General features: G+C 31.3%; 1 protein-coding gene across 2 annotated transcripts; it reads right to left on the reverse strand.

Moving 5' to 3' along the window:
- Positions 1 to 7,486: 7,486 nt before the first annotated feature.
- LOC139844157 (dof zinc finger protein DOF3.6-like) lies at positions 7,487 to 8,862 on the reverse strand. Of its 2 annotated transcripts, none has more exons than XM_071834362.1 (2): positions 8,753 to 8,862; positions 7,487 to 8,589 (listed from the first exon to the last, which is right to left on the reverse strand). In XM_071834362.1, the coding sequence occupies exons 1-2, from the start codon at positions 8,804 to 8,806 to the stop codon at positions 7,771 to 7,773; spliced, it is 873 nt and encodes a 290-aa protein (XP_071690463.1). In that variant the 5' UTR covers positions 8,807 to 8,862; the 3' UTR covers positions 7,487 to 7,770. The 2 variants fall into 2 exon arrangements, with proteins under 2 accessions (XP_071690463.1, XP_071690464.1); XM_071834363.1 differs by lacking the exon at positions 8,753 to 8,862 and adding an exon at positions 8,695 to 8,727.
- Positions 8,863 to 18,230: the final 9,368 nt, after the last annotated feature.

An 18,230-nucleotide genomic window follows, 5' to 3' on the forward strand; every position in this document is an offset into this window, starting at 1 on the left:
AACTTCATGACTATAATTTTCATGAACTACTCTCTGTTTTGTCTACCCTAATATTGTGACATAAACACTCAAAGTTTTAAATAAGCTCAATACTATTCATAACACATTTCATGTGTTCAGTTTACTAAAATGCTCGTATAACACCATCATCCCTTTTGAGGATAACCTAGTCAAATGACACTCTTATTAATCCTTTAGATAACCTCCGCATTAATGATAAAATGCACTTTATAGGAGAACCTGTAAGAAATTAGGGTTCGTATTATTTAAATGCATGAAACAGAACAATATTCTATCCGTTGGAATTCACGAAAGGCCCCGAACCTACCTGGGAACGTGAAGACCAGATAAAACGTAAATATCCTCGTTTAAGTACGAACAACGCTGATTGATGGCAAAAACTAAATTTCGGGACGAAATTTCTTTTAACGGGTAGGTACTATAACAACCCTCACTTTTCGACTTCCGATTTTACTAAAATACCTAGAGTTGTTATATACGAATAAATTTAACGTTGACCGAATAAACGTACGCTTAAAATAAATAATATAATTATAAATATTATAAATAAGATTATGATATATAATATAACATAATTACATCAATGAATATATATATAATATTTATATTACTTTTGTTATTTAGTTAATAGAATATATAATTAACTAAATAATACATAATATTATAACATTTATAAAACTAATAAAAACTATAAATTAATAATCATAAATTTTAATTTTTATAAAAACTAAATATAATAATAATTTTTATATAAAATTCGTATTTAATAATTAAACAAATATAGAAATAAAATGTTAAATGTTCTTAGAAATATATTAAACAAATTTTTTTTTTTAGAATTTTATACAAAAAAAAAATCAAAACTATATCTACTTTTAATAAATAAATACAAAAATACAAACTATTTTTTCTTTTAAGATTTACTTTTAATAAAAATACAAACTACTTTTATTTTAAGATTTTACTTTTAATAAAAATACAAACTACTTTTTCTTATTTTAACTTTTAAGATTTACTTTTAAGAAAAATACAAAATACTTTTTCTTATTTTAACTTTTAAGATTTTACTTTTAATAAAAATACAAACTACTTTTTCTTATTTTAACTTTTAAGATTTACTTTTAATAAAAATACAAAATACTTTTTCTTATTTTAACTTTTAAGATTTTACTTTTAATAAAAATACAAACTACTTTTTCTTATTTTAACTTTTATGATTTTACTTTTAATAAAAATACAAACTACTTTTTCTTATTTTAACTTTTAAGATTTACTTTTAATAAAAATATAAAATACTTTTTCTTATTTTAACTTTTAAGATTTTACTTTTAATAAAAATACAAACTACTTTTTCTTATTTTAACTTTTAAGATTTTACTTTTAATAAAAATACAAACTACTTTTTCTTATTTTAACTTTTAAAATTTACTTTTAATAAAAATAAAAAATACTTTTTCTTATTTTAACTTTTAAGATTTTACTTTTAATAAAAATACAAACTACTTTTTCTTATTTTAACTTTTAAGATTTTACTTTTAATAAAAATACAAACTACTTTTTCTTATTTTAACTTTTAAGATTTACTTTTAATAAAAATACAAAATAATTTTTCTTATTTTAACTTTTAAGATTTACTTATTTTATTTTAATTTTTTTTACCTAACATTTTCAACTATAAATACCACATACATTTCTCATTTCAAACTTACACCTTAATCTCTCATTTCTCTCTTAAAGAACTACTTCTAGTTGATATCTCGGTCACTTACTTGCTTTACTTTCCTTTCTTGCGTGGAATACTTCAACTGCTATTTAAGGTGAGTTTCATTTGCTCCCTTTTTATATATATTTTTGGGCTGAGAATACATGCGCTGTTTTATAAATGTTTTACGAAATAGGCACAAGTACTAAAACTAATTCTACGTGGGTTTAAACCAGAAATATACCCTTAGCTTGGTAACATTAAACTACTTGTCTATGTACGGTAGGCGCGAATCCTAAAGATAGATCTATTAGGTCTGACAAACCCCATCCTGACTATGGGATGCTTTAGTACTTCGAGGTTATTTTAAACACACCTGATCTGGTGTACTTCAGAGGGTAAAACATGAACGTTAAGGCTTGTTACCGGGTACCTACAACTTATAGAATGCTTTTATACACTTGCTAGTGTACGGATATTTATGAAACTGAAATCTTGTGGCCTATTATTATAACGGAAATGATTGATTTTGATAAACTAATGAACTCACCAACCTTTTTGGTTGACACTTTAAGCATGTTTTGTCTCAGGTGACGAATAAGATGATTGCCATGATTACTACCTGATGAATTGAATGCTGCTACATGGAGTCTTCATTTCATTACATTTACTTTGCATTAAGACTATTATTATTATTTCAGTTTAAATTTGATGTAAAACTTTTAATGCTTCCGCTGTTTTATTAATAAATGTTTTATTCAAAACGTCTCATATAGAGTCGTTCTCGTTTATACAACTGTAATTTGATATAATTAGTCACAAATACCCTAGGCCCTAATTTGGGGGTGTGACACTCATAATCATAAAATGTAGAATCATCCCCCTCACTGTTAGTTGTATCCTATTAAACACTGTAGCACTAACGCCTTCATCATGACTTGCTTCTTGTAAAGGAAAAATATGTAGAGGAGTCCGATCCATAATTAATAACTCAAATAAATCTTTATTGCCATCAAACTCACCAAAAAAAGTCAAATTGGTATCTCATGATCGCGAAATATCAACATCAGTTCCTTCCACAAAGCGGTACTGGAACAAAAGTATTCCCTCCATGAAGCGGAATATCGAGAAGTGCGGAATAATAAACGTTGTTGGCCTCCCGATTACCCCCATAATATTTCTCAAAAATAAGTGTTTCCGTACTCACCTACTAAATAAGACTAACAGACAAGGAGGTTGTCCACTAAACTTTATACATTAATATTTCAGTGAATAAAATACTAGAAAGGTTTCATGTGGAAATAATGAATAATAAACATTACGGAGTTTGGGTTTATGGATCTTGAATAAATGGATTTAATAGATGAAAATTGGGTTGTTGGGTCTATGAATAAAAATTTGAACTTGAATAAATCGTCGCTTGTATGTGACATTGGGCTAAAAGAAAATATGGAAGTTGGGCTTGGATAAAAGGATCAAAAATTAAACAAATATTAAGTGATTTACCTAAAATTTGTATGGTGGAAGAGTCGGCTGACAAAAAAATTGCATCCATGTGACAAGGAGACCAATCCAAGAGTACGTGGGGCCCACTCTAAGAATGTTCAATCTAATTACCTCTTTGCCATCGTCACTTTTGGAATCTGCATACACATCTATTTCAATTTCATCTTTGCTTCTTGATAGGCGTACTCTTCAACCCAAAAAAAAAAAACAACTTCAAATACGATCAAAATCAAGTCGATCGTACGATTAAGATCTCCCACTCGTGTATACACATGCTAATTTGCACGTTTCAGTCCTTCTTCTTCCTAAATTTTCTGAAAACAGTCGGTGGTGGTTGACACGGTGGTTTGTGGTGGTGAAACTCGAAAACCACTCAAAACTTCATGAAAATTCATGAAAATTTGCATGAAGCACAATTAGGACCCGGTAAACATTAAACCATTCTCAGATTCTGCACAAAAAAAAAAAAAAAAAAAAAAAAAAAAAAAAAAAAAAAAAACCAAAATTTCATAATCGATCAAAATCAGTCTCAAAAACTCGAAATCAAAAATTTGCTATAACTTGAAAATTAATTTGATTCGAGAGCTGAAACTTTGAGGAATTAATCAGTATATGATTACTAACAATTCCTCATTCTTAGTTTTCTCCAGTTCGTGTTAAATCTCAAAAACCCGAAAAAGTTTACAAAAGTCAAAACCGAGATCTAAAACACAAATTCAGCAATTACCTTCAATTGAATCGACACTTCGATGATTTTCAGCCCTGATACCAATTTGTTGGTCAATTGATTCACCGATACGGATTTTTTGATCATAAACAAGCATCGATTTAACGTTTGGATCATGATAAGTGATAAACATTATGAACAATGAAGAGATAAAATCAATATAATAGATAAATGTCGAGATTACAATATTGATTTAAACAGAGAAACATCGGTGGCTAGGGGAGATCGAGCATGATCTCCTCTATGCACTGGATCGCCAAAACGGCTCTCCCAATTAGGGTTACTCTCTACTCTCTTAACTCTAATGAATACATAAACTGGTATTTATAGGCAAACTAGACTTTAACCCTAATGGGCCGCTAGACATTATGGCCCAACAGTTACATATGCTCCTGTAAGTGATCAGTTTCACGCGTTTACATAAACTAGGTGTATAATGTAATAATAAACGTTATTCGCCCAGCGACGGCCATACAAATATGCATCAACACCTCCAGAATAAGAGTCAAATGAAAACATAGTGAAATTCAGAAGAAAAAAAACATTAACAGCTACTTACTAACTTTGTACAAGAACTACGGTCACATAAGTGTTAGATCAACACTTACTTTCGAAATTTGAAAGATAAAAAATAACAAAAAGTTAAGGTTTATACATCTCGAGGCTATCAAAGTATATAATTTTATATTGTAGGTTATCTATATTTGAAGATTATTTTTTTGTTTACTCAACTTCGTATGTTGTTTCACATATATCAAATTCGACTAAATAATCATCGAAAAATGTAAAAGAATACAAATACTACATGTATTCGGAGAAATATGAGGGTTTTTTTTATTATCAAATTGTACCATTTTTAAGAAATAATGTTATTTACAAAATACATGGTAATTGCGTTCTCTTTATATTTTCGATGAGCTTTTAGGTGAATTTGATATTACAAGAAACAACATAAGAATTTGATATTCATGGAACATACTTTTACATGAAATTGTTATTTAGTACGAGTATAAAATACATTCAAACTTGTGAATTTTGATCATGAATCTAAAGCAATAAATTTAATGAAACTAAATAAACATATATACTATTTTCATGATAGATTTAGTTTGGGCGTCACCAGAGTGTACTATATCATCTCCAACCCACCGACCCTCCCATCATAGAATGAATAAAAAAGTAGATGCCATTGGTGCTTTCATGGGGTTTTGCAATTAAACTTTATATTTTGTATATTGATAGATATGGCCCTTGGTTTCTGCTAAAGCAATATTTTTTAGGTCCCCATGCATATTTTCCATTTGATTATCAAGATTCTTCATACCCATGTAATGGTATATGAAGTATGAGAATCAATAGCATTAGTTACTACTTTGTCTCCATGATCGATCTTGCATAAGATCTCAGGGTCGAATCATGTGATGTTCAAAGAAAGATTGAAAACAGTTAAGGATTAATCCTGTTAATTAATCTGCGTATATTAGGGAATAGAGATGAATTAACGACACTCGGGGTAACCCAAAGAAGAAAAACCTAAATACATAATTTAATAATAGAATTGATAGAGTATCTATCTAGAACATGTGAAATTGACTCCTTGAAATATGAGCAGTAGAATTGGGGTCTGTAAAAGGTACTGAAGTATATGGGAATTTTTGAATTTATTGTATGGAATGCCACGTAATCATCATCAAGATCAAAGTGAAAAAAGTAATTGCAGTCAGACATGTTTACAGTTAAACTAGTACTCATATAAGTATGGGCTTCATACCAAAATTTCTTCACTTTCGAAATGGGAGTTTTCTCGAATGCTAGCCTTTATAAAGCAATAACGGAATTCAATGCTACTTGCTATTTTAATGGTACCTTACTGCAAAAATCTAAATTGTTTTGTCACTATCATGTTCGTATCTTATCTCTTGTTAAAACTCTAGAAGATATGTCCTTTAAAATCGCTACTTTTTCTTGTCTTGTTTATATAATATAACAAATAAATAAATTTATTTTCAAATGAGTAACTAACTCTTAAGTTTTGTGAGTATGGGAAAGTCTCTCTCGAGTCTCGACTCTCAAACTAATCAGGCAAATCTCATTTTCGCTTCATCCATTGCAGATGCAATTGTCTATAGTATACTGATCTAATCCTGTATTATTTTGAGTGACGGTTTAAAGTTTGATTTAAAAATATATTCTTGACTATTCTTATACAGTATTATCTTGCTTTTCAAAAAATATAAAAAATAATCTTAGACCATTAGATTTAATTAGAATTCTTGTGTTTGGATCGGATGCTTGGTTTTTTCATGTTGAGTCATTGGTAGCAGTACTCAAGCAGGCTAACAACATTTGTAAGACCATAGATAGATAATGGGCGGTTGTCTCCCCCATCTTTGTAAAGTATCATCACAAACGATTTACAAACGCCTATAGTGAGGTGTTTATAGTCAAATATGATTCATGCGTTGGTGTGTCTCAAACGCCGGAAAATGGAATGGTGGTGGTGACATGTCAAATCGTGTTTGGTTGAAATTATAGCTTTCTCCAACTTTTAATTATTTACCTTTTAAAAAGTTAATTAAATTTTACCACATCAATCACAAATTTTTTAAAACCCTCTCAACAACATTTCACATTACAACCCTCATCATTGTCATGTCACAAACATTCTAAAAATAAAATAAAAAACCCTTATCCACTTCACGTAACTATCACCATTATCCATGTCTAACTAGATTATCAGACCATAGTCGGATTTTATTGAAGATAGTGGTTGGAGGGAATGTTGAGAGAATTATTTTTATTTTTTTTACCTTGAGTTAATTAGGATATATTGGTCTTAGTCGATGATAGTAACTGGTTACATTTATGAAGAAACTTTTACCAAGAATATGTAAAGATGATTTTGGTATCATATAGAATGACACCATGAGCATCTCATTCATTTTTTGCACTAAATTCTCATCATTGAAAATGGTATAACTTGCCCATTACATATGTTATCCGTAATTACATGCATATACACATCATGAACTCGACACTGCAAACTAGTACACACATAACAAAATTTCCTCCTATCCCTTTCCTTGTTTTTTTAACTGACTAGTCCTGCTTATTAAATATATAGAGGTACTTACCGTCACGCTGGTTCATGTAGAAGGTGAGTTACAATGTCAAAACCCTGTGTACAATGAAAACACACTATCTAACTATAGAATCTAAAGCGACAACCAAATAGCTTCTAGCCTAGCGGTATCAAAGGAACTCATCAACCTTGAGGTTGTGCGAGTACCGTCGTGAACAAAAAAAGTGTGTGTGTTTACTGTTCTACAAAAGTAAATCTAAAGCGACAACAAATCAGAAAGTACTCTTCTCTAGTATTTGTCCTTAGATAAATCTGATACATTAACAATGTTAATTGATACTAGTAAACTCAATGAAACTAAAGAGCTAAAGTGAGCAACTAACATAAACAAAGATGCATATAAAAGAAATTAAAGCATATGATCATAGCAATACTAGAAAATCTTACAAATATATAATCTCAACAATTAATTATGCAAATTATATGTATAAAATTTACTAGAATTAAGCCGCTATGTATGCGCGCACGCACTAGGGCTTTTCCAAGAAATCATTTCGAGCAACACGAACATCCCATTTTCGGTTGCACACGATTACTTATAGATATCGTGCATTGTATGCTAATACTTCAATCTCTAGCAAAGTAGCATTGCACAATTAATGTACATATATTTGGTAGAAGGAAGTGAAAACGATGCAAGCTTAATATGGAAAGAAGTGAAAACAATGTAAATCACAAGAGATGGGGTGTAGTAGTAGAAGAAGAAGGGAAACCACTTAGATCAGTTGTACCCCATGCAACATTGCTAGTACCCAAGAATTGATCATTTCCTGAAATACCAAGAAAGTTTCTTGATAAATTTGTTCCTTGATGTTGCTGTTGATTATGATGATTTTCCTCCATCTTCATCCCTGCAACTTGTCCACCGTAGTTCGATGGGCCTTCACCGTACATACCGCCACTATTAGCACCTTCCAAAAATGGATAATTACTATCTTGACCAAGATTGATCATACGAGTTCCATTTCCATCACCAAATGTTAAACCAAGATCCCCACCTCCAAAGTGATGTAAAGCTGGGGGCATAATTGGAAATTGAGGTGGTCTATTGTTGTGAGCCAAATGCCCTAATATCGAATTATCCGTGGCGTAACTATTAGGAGATATTGGTGTATTACTAGTTGAGCTTGTAGTGGTAGCAGGAGACTTTGAACTAGAACCCCTTGATCCCTTGCTCTTCTTGTTTCTACGGCAGCCACCGCCAACTGGGACGCTCCTTAACGCGCCACCTCGAGTCCAATATCTCCGGCAAGTCTTGCAAAAGTGACGTGGCTGAGATAGACTGTAATTGTTGAAGTAACAAAACTTAGTATTAGTAGATTCACATCTAGGGCATTTCATAGCTGTTTCTTGCTGATGTGGAAGCGTTGTCATCCTTCCGGATATTGGTACAAATCTTCCATCTCCACCTCCTACTAGCGGCGGAGGTGGCGGCATAATAAGTGATGGAGGAAGCTGAGAAATTTCATGATCACCATCACCTCCAGTTGGCTGGTGTAAAAGCAAGAAAATAATCAAGATTTGAGAACAAGAAAATATAAAGTAGAAAAACACAAGGAATAAATGAAATGATTAATTGTGTTTATTAAATTTTACATCATCAAGTAATAAACTTTAGGTTATTTTAAGTTGAAGATGGCCATTAATTAATTACCTGTTGAGGCCAATTGGGATGATCCAGATTGGTAGGAAGTGATGAAAAAACCATATGATCAAGTGGGGTGGTCTCTCTTGAAAGCTCTCTTTCTTTTTTTTCTTTTTTTTTTTTTTGTAAAAGTATGATGGAGATTCACATCAATAATAATAAAACTTTCACAGAGAAAGATAGGAGCCTGAAAAGATAAAGGAGGAAAGGATCAAGACTTGAAGAGAGAAGGAAGAGTTGTGCTGTTGTGTTATGTTTATTTAATTTATTTTGGTTCCATACTCCTAACCCACTCTCTCCTTTTGTCTTCCTAAATATATATAGTTAGGGTTTCCTCTTTTTTTAATTTCTAAGCTTATTCTTATACTATATATGTTTGTTATATATAATGCCCACAAATTTTGCACTATCTACTTCTATATATAAATGGGAGATTGGATGGAAATTAACTTGAAAAGAACAAGTTCAACTATCATATTTATGTCAAGGTGCCTAATATTTTAACGAACAAAACAATGAGATATATCTAGGGCGGGCAAATAATCTCGAATGATAAGGTTCAAGATTTGACAAACCTATCATTAATTTTCTCGATTCCGGCCAAGAAGAACCCTTAATTTTACATTTTGCCAAAAATGATTCTTTTTACCAAAAATCTTAATTTAACATATCTTGATGACTTGATGTGAAATATTCACTTCAATTTTGAATAGAAGCTTCTGCTCATGATTCTCATATGTTCTAAACCCTAAAATTGTAGCAGGAAGTGTAAAAATAATGCATATCAGTTTTTACCATCCTTAATTTATATAAAAAAAAAATTATAATAATAAAATAAAATAGATATCTTGTGATATTCCACTCAATATTATATTTTTCAAAAAAAATCATGTTGATCCTTTTTAGACGATCAAAAGGTATTATTTTTTCTTGTTAAACTTTAGACCTTTCGTTTTATGTATTTATAAAATACGAATAAATTAGATTTGTTATAGACTATATTCACGGCTCTATTAAGCGAGGCTTAGCAAGCGTCGATTTATTGGCGACTTGACTGCCGCTTAGAGCCTAAATTGAACTCCAGGCACGTTGTAAAACCTATGAAAATTTGATTCTACCATTTTCATGGCGTCTCTGTTTATTTTATTTTATTTTATTTTTTTTTCCATTCTTTATGGCCGGAGGTCCCCTTGAAAGCAATCTCTTTACCCGTCAAATAGAGAGAGGGAGGACTTTCTCCGCTCTTGCGAGTGTCTAACTCGGGGTGGAGAAATGATTTCTCTTTATTCTAGGATAGAGGAAGGATTGTCTACATCTCACCTCCCCCATACCCCACTCATATGGGATTGGGTATTGTTGTTATAGACTATATTCAAAAGGACCTTAATGAAAATAGAAACTAACTCAATGGATAGTCTAGTAGTTGAATGCTTAAAAATCTTAGAAAGAGGTCTAGGTTCAATCTCAACTATCGACACTTTTAGGCTTTGCGTTAAAAAGCATACAATATAATATTAAAACTATACCACATGAAGCTGCAAAAACGATATTGTCACCTATCAAAGCGTGATTTTGTGAAACATTCAGCCAATTATTGTTATTATGTCATCATATACGGTGTAGTTATACATAATAATGTACATATACATACATATAATATAATATAATAATTATTATTATTATTATTTAATATTCATTAATTAATGTGCATGGAGTGGTGTAAAATAAGAAAAAAGTAATGTGGCACAGGTAGGGAAGTGGGGCAACGAGTACGTAGCTAAAAGGGAGATGTGGGTGGTGCTCGAATCTAATTTTCAGCCTTTCACATTCTTTTTTGCTCAAAGTTTGATTTTATTTATTTTTAACCACTTACATTATATTATATTTATATACATACATTATATTACATGAGTAAAAATAAATAAATAATTGAAATGCATTGTTGGAAAGTGCAAGTTCCTCTTCCTATGTAACTTTTACTCTAGTCAGTAGTCACCTCTCCCTTTTTCTTTTCTTTTTTTCTTTTTTATCTTAAAAAACTGAAAATTTAATAAAATTGATTCAAACGATCACAAGTGTTACATGTACGTGTATAGAACTATAGATTCACCATTCTACTTAAAATGACCTAAAGCCTAATAGCAAACATACACATTAATCATCACTGAATTAACACTACACGAACTAAAACAACTACCAAATGTATCTTCCCTTCACACATCAACCAATTCGCGACGATGTTCGCAGTATCATCGAAAGTTAGAGAACCCCCCCCCCCCCCCCCCCCCCAAAGACCTTCTCAAATCGCGTTGATGTTGACATTATCATCAAATGTTGTAAACTCTCTGCTTTGAGTGAGAATTGAACTTGAGTTGACAGTACCTCAAGTTAAATCTCACCCTTATACCACTCAATCCAAATTTCGGTGGTCAAAAACCACCAAATTACCTAATACTACAAGAAACATGTAGCACCGTTCACCAACAATTCAACATAACCCACAAAACCTAATCTCTTATGAAAATGACCCATAAAACCTCCAACACCACTTCAAAACTTCCGTGAAAAAAACCAAAAAACACTCCTATCGGATTCAGCTACCAGAATACAACAAACCAACAACCCAACGCCCTAACGCCTAACCCGAACACTGAACCACCCTTGAGAACCATTGAGATTACTGTGAGTTTCCCACAACTACTACACGACGTTACATTAAAAAAATTCCAATGTTCTCGAAAAAAATAATATATTATTAAATCCTAAATCATTTCATATTCAGCGTGTTTACTTGTAACCTTTAAATAACAAGTGACGCTAAATGAAACTAAATCTATGATCGAACCTTTCCCAATCATTAAGTACATGTATTTGCTTTAATACCCTCTTTAAATTATAAGTATCCTTTTAATTATTCATGTAGAATGTAGATGGTTCATTCAACATAATTATCAAATATGTTATTGTTATTTAGAACTATATTCAATCAGAACATTTGAATCATTTGACACTTAATCGGTTTGTTAAATCAAAAGCGTGCTAAGTTTTTACAATGTCAAGTTCAAACTCTTTAGAGTGTCAAGTTCAAATTCTATACAGTGTCAAGTTTCAGCTCGATTGATTACATGATTCCGAACTTGAAGCTCGACTCGAGCTTAGTTAATCTTTTATTTTCAGGCTCAAGTTCGACTTGGCTAATAACCGACACTTTCGTGCTTAAATTTCCTCGAATCGACTCGACTCAATGATGAGTATTAGGTTGGCAAGCCCTAAGTCTAGTATTTTTAAAGTCGATCTCGACATGAAACTCTATTCTAATTTATCGTGCTCAAACTCGATTCAACTTCTTAACTATGAATCAATGTAAAGGATTTATAGTCAATCTCGATTACCTTACAAATATTTTCATATCATTTACACCTCTAAGACCGGCATACAGAGCTTTTCAAAAAAAGAAAGACCGGTATACAGAACTAACTAATGTGCACCATGTTTACACTTGTGCACAAAGGTTCACAATTGTATCTAATAGTTTTAATATTTTTGTGATATATATATATATATATATATATATATATATATATATATATATATATATACACACACATAGAACTAACTAATGTGCACCATGTTTACACTTTTGCACAAAGGTTCACAATTGTATCTAATAGTTTTAATATATATATATATATATATATATATACACTACAACAATTCTAGTCTAATACGCCGACAACTTTTCGCCACATTAGACCACATGTCGCCACAATATCCTCTTTTGCGGCAACAAATACGTCACAAAAATGTTGCCGCAATAGATCCGTCACTTTAGATATTTTGCGGCCTCTTTTGTGGCGACACACGTGGGGCCCACAACCGTTTAAAGAAAAGGTAAAAGAAATTCTAAAATATGGTTTGCAGCGACAAATTGTGGCGACAATTTGGTTTCAAATAAAAAAGAAAAATTAACTCAATTATGACGTCATCTGACGTCATATGTTATTAGCGGCCACATATTTGTGGCGACAAATTGGTGGTAAAAAATATTTATTCAATTTATTTTTAAATTCAGAAATTATCATTTGTGGCGATTCAGTTTGGCGATATGTCGCCACAAATAGAAAAAATCTGCATAACCTGCTTTGGTTTTTCCTGCTTCCCACCCGGAAATGCCGGGTTTTCTTCCCAGATACAAAACCTGTTATTGCTTGTTTTCTAACAAATCAAAGAAACAAATCTACTACAAACTAAACGTTTCCGATAACACAAATTACAATCGTTTAACATACGAACTACATACCCAATTGTTCAAAATATCATATGTTTAACATACGAAATACATACCCAATTGTTCAAAATATCATATGTTTAACATACGAATTAGATACTAAAATCTAAACACCAAAGTCAAGCCAAAGATCCCGATGCACCATCGCTACCATCACCATATCCATCATCTTCATCACTATTACCACAGTTTTCCTCGTCCTCGGCATCAACATATATGTAGGGCTCTTTCCCTTTACCTACTGCATCATATACGTAGGCCTCTTTCCCTTTACCTACCGCGTCATAGAGTTTCGAGGTGTAATTCTCATGGTAGTGCACCATTTGTTCATTCATCTTCTTTTGGAATATCTTTTCCATTTTCTCCATTATCTTCTTCTGATCCTCGGCCCGTAAAGCCTCAACCTCGTCCAAAGTATAATATCGTTTGCTCATTTGGGCTGTGGAGGTCGTGGATGTAGACGATGAGGGTATTCTCATCCCAATACCTCTCCTCCAACCACGTGTTTCGCCCAAAACCTCCGCCATAATCTCTATCTCACTCAGATTGGGCTTCTCTTTCTGAAGTTCTTGCATTGAAAGCTGCATAATTACGACAAAAAAATAATTGATATTATATATAAAATCTGTAACACATACATATATACACACGCACAGAGGTTTTGCTCCTGTTACTTGTATATACAGCCTAGTGAATATGGGTCATGTAACTTGAAAATGGGTTATGGGTCTGTGCATAATCCCACCTCATTCATGTGATAGGTTTGTATGTGTATGTATTCTTTTGTTTATAATTAATAATAATAAACTGTTTGCTTTTCATAAAAAATATATATATACATAAAATGTACATATATATATATATATATATATATATATATATATATATATATATATATATATATATATATATATATATATATATATATATAATGTTATCAAGTATAACTAATTACTTACATATTTTTCTCCATACTCTGTTTGACGCCATTCCCCATTTTTATAACGGTTTACTCGATAATACGTCTTCATTGGATTTTCAAAGACATTGGTTGATTTATCACGCTGTAAATAGATATCAATTGCAAGATTAAAGAAGAATAGAAAACGAACCTGAGAACAACGTCGGTGATTAGTGCGTGAATTGTAAGGAATATGGACCAAAGTGAGAAAGCGTGAAAGAGTACTAAAATGATAAAAAGGTTGGAAGGGAATTAGAAAATATTGGATGGTGAAAGGAAAAGGTTTAAGAGATATAAATCATTTAATGAAATGCAGAGGGAAAATTCCCGCTAAATTGTACTCCAAAATATTGAGTGAAAATAAAGAGGGCCCAGTTAAGAACTTTTCATTTACCTTATAATTAAATTAAACAATAAAATAAAATAAATAAATGAGTCACTAAATCTGTACTTTATTGGCACGAAAGGAGATGTAAAATTAAATTTGTGGCAACTTTTGCGGCAACATTAGTGGCGACAAGTCGTCACAATAGGTATGGCGGGAAATTTTCCCTCCACTTAATAATTTTTGCAATTTGGAGAGAAAAAAATTAAATGAAATAAAAATAAAAAATATACAATTGCGACAACTTTTAGTGGCGACATGTCGCCACAATTAAAAAAACTCAACCTTTGACCAGGTTTTTATTAAGAAAAATGGAAAAGAAATGTAAAATTAAATTTGCGGCGACTTTTTTGGCGACATGTCGCCACAAAAGTTAAGTTTGACTCAACAAGTCAAAAAGTAGGTTTTTTTTGTCGTTTAGCGGGTTGTTTGTGGCGAAATTTTTGTCGCCACAAATGATTTCGTGGCAAAAGAACGAATTTCTTGTAGTGATATATATATATATATATATATATATATATATATATATATATATATATATATATATATATATATATATATATATATATATATATAGCCTAGTAATTGATGTCATAATATCCTCACATACATGCTTGTGTTCAAATTTTACAAAATAACCCAATTAAGTCGCATATCTGAATGAAATATTTAACCTCTTTCATAACTTGAGAATAAACAATCATATCTGAATGAAATATTTAACCTCTTTCATAACTTGAGAATAAACAATCTCATCCGCTTTCCTACATGTTCTATAAACATGTATATACACAATCCATCTTTCCATTATAATCAATAATATGTGCACCACTTTGCCAGATTTAGAGTTTACTTGTTAACACAAAACCTAAACATGACCAACTAAACAAGTACTATACACGTTTTTAAATGCCACACGTAATTCACCATTGGTCAAATAAGTTGTATATTGTCAATCTATTCCATTTCAAAACATATTAACTTACACAACTGACTTTATATATACGTTTTTGCTGTAAAGATAAACTATAATTTCATATGCATAAAGATATGTGCTTTTAGTAACTACTAGTTGTATTGTCCTGTATTATTTCATACGGGTCTCACTAATTCATCATGACCCTTACGTCTTAATTAGTTGCAAATTAAAGCTATATCACTAACCTTTTTAAAGCATATATCAATCAATTGGTCAAAAAAGATACAATGATCATTTGCATCGTTGGTCTTCAAATTCTTAGGGTTTTACAGTTTGTCGTAACCCTTATAGAATCTACAAACGGTCCATTGCATCATTACGATCTTTAATTAAAGTTTTTGTCGTCCTTTTTAACGCATTGCTGATTTGGCTTAATTTGATTTTGTTAGAGGACGTCGTTTCATTATCTTATTGGATATCAAGCTTATTCCACGACCAGACGTTAAACAAATCCATAAATTACGGAGATAAAATTTTTAATCATAACTCGTTCGCTCTAATAACCTCATGGTGAACGTTTTAATTATACTATATCGAGTAACAATTTCATCGTATTTTCTTTAAGACGATCCAAGAAGAAACTTTTTTACAATAACTGAACTTTCGAGTAACAAATTTATCCTTTCGGGATGTAAGGCTTTTGGGATGTTAAATAGTTCCATTTTTTTTTCTCTTCTTATAACACTAATAAAAGTAAGTTGTCGTAAGTAACAAAAAAACTATACATTAAACTAAAATGATAATATACTTTCAGTATAATAAGTGAACATGACCATACAGCAATTTTCTCAGAGTTAAACTACAACAAAGTGGTTCGCTGTATTATATTATAATATAATATAATATAATATAATACGTCATGTTTATGTTTATTTATTACTAAGGTTTAGAGTGGACCACTAAATGTTTGAATTTATTCATTTGTGTAGTTATTAATCAATATTTACTTTACTAATTAATTACGAAACAATTAATTATAATGAGAGTGACGACTGATTTAAAAATGGATAGTAAGGTAGGTAAATATCTGACAAGTAAAATAACGAAAATACCCTTTTCTAATAAAATATTGGTGTGAATGGTGAATTTATACATTCTATTGAATATATTGATAATAATAGCAATTGATATAGTAAGATTTAATCAACTATATCAATATCAACTATATATTAATTCGAAATAAGAAAATCAATATGAATTGGGATCACGTGAATAGCATGCAATTATGCAAATATTGGAGATATGTTGTTAAGTGTTTCTGTTTAGTTAGCATTGTTGTGTTGTTGTAGGACCCATTTAACGGATCAAATCAATCGTATACTCAATTTAGAATGTGAAATTTTTTAGATTAAGATTTCTAACAAAATACGCGTGAATCTCTATCTGTTAACACAGGGTCTGAAAATTTTAAGGGGCCCAAAATTTTGTAAATCTTTTATAATTATATACTTTTAACCCAAAAATTAAGTGTTATGCCGAATTAGTGTTGATTCACAAAGCGGGTCGATTAGTTTAACCCGAAAAAAATTAACGTTCAAGAGCCCATTTTCAAGTCTGCACGGGGCTCTCAGAATCAATGAGACGGCCCTGTGTTAACACTTTGTAATGGACGTTTTGATGTTGTTAAATGATACCTAGAGTTGCTAGATGATTTGGAATGCATAGAACATAGTGAGTGTGGCTAGGATTATGCAAAAGTAAGTAACCCTTGAATGAATCTCGTAATCCTCAATTTATAGGACCTGATCTACATCCGTACGGACGTATTTCTTGTCCGTAAAAATGTCTCACTCATCCGTATACGACATACTCATTTGTACTGATGACATACTCATCTGTATGGATGAAGATCTTTGATTTAAACATTAACGAACGTACAAGATGTGAAAACTCAAAGATGTGAAAAAATAAAAATAACAATTACTGGGTATAAATTTTATCAATGTTTTACTTTATGCTTCCTTCTTGATCAAGCGTGTTATGATTTGAGCCAAAATAGGGGATATGTTTGAAGGCTAGTTGTTTAATCTTTGATATTCGTGTAGACTCGGATTGCAATCTGATATTCCGGCGAGAGTGGCTTAACAATCAAATTATGAAGTTGGACTCAATAGAAAACTAGATTGAGTTAATGCTAATGAGACTATGGAGTGAGAATGTATATGTGTGTGTGTGAGAGAGAGAGAGTACAAAACTACTCTCAAGAAATGAACAATACATGATACATAATACTATGGTGTATTTTGAAAAGCTTTACCATTTTGACATAACATAATATGTTGGACTAACCACATTGTGAGTTGGAGCAGAGCCTTTTGGGGCTGACATGTGAAGATTACACATTGCTCCAGCGTGATAACATCTTCTGTCTAGCGATCTTCGTGTTGGTGTTATTTTTAATAGAAAAATAATATGGTTACTTGTCCCACATTGGTGGATGGAAGAAAAAAGGAGTAAATTCTTTGAATATAAAATGAAGTTGTCCCACATAGGTGGGTGAAAGAAGTTAGAGGTGAAATCCTTAGTTATAAAAGGAGCTCATGGTCTTCATTCCAACTTGCACCAATCAATACAGTTTAAGTTTCTGATTATTTCTTTCTTTCTTACCCTTATTTGAGAGTTGTATTAGTTAAATACTTTAGAGAGTGTAATTGGCTTAAGAGAGTCGTCTATGTCATTGTAACAATTTGTGATATAGTGTATTTCTCTCTTTGGAGGCCCGTAGTTTTTCTCCTGTTTTGGAGTTTTCACGTTAAATTCTTGTGTTGTGGATTGTTCTTATTTCTTTACTGTTATTGTTGGGATGGGTGGTGGGAATTAGCGAGACAGTAATTTCCCAACACTTCTCTTAGGTTTACTCGTAACTTGACTTTA

This window comes from Rutidosis leptorrhynchoides, chromosome 4 (genome assembly GCF_046630445.1).
Source record: "Rutidosis leptorrhynchoides isolate AG116_Rl617_1_P2 chromosome 4, CSIRO_AGI_Rlap_v1, whole genome shotgun sequence".
NCBI classification, from domain to species: domain Eukaryota; kingdom Viridiplantae; phylum Streptophyta; class Magnoliopsida; order Asterales; family Asteraceae; genus Rutidosis; species Rutidosis leptorrhynchoides.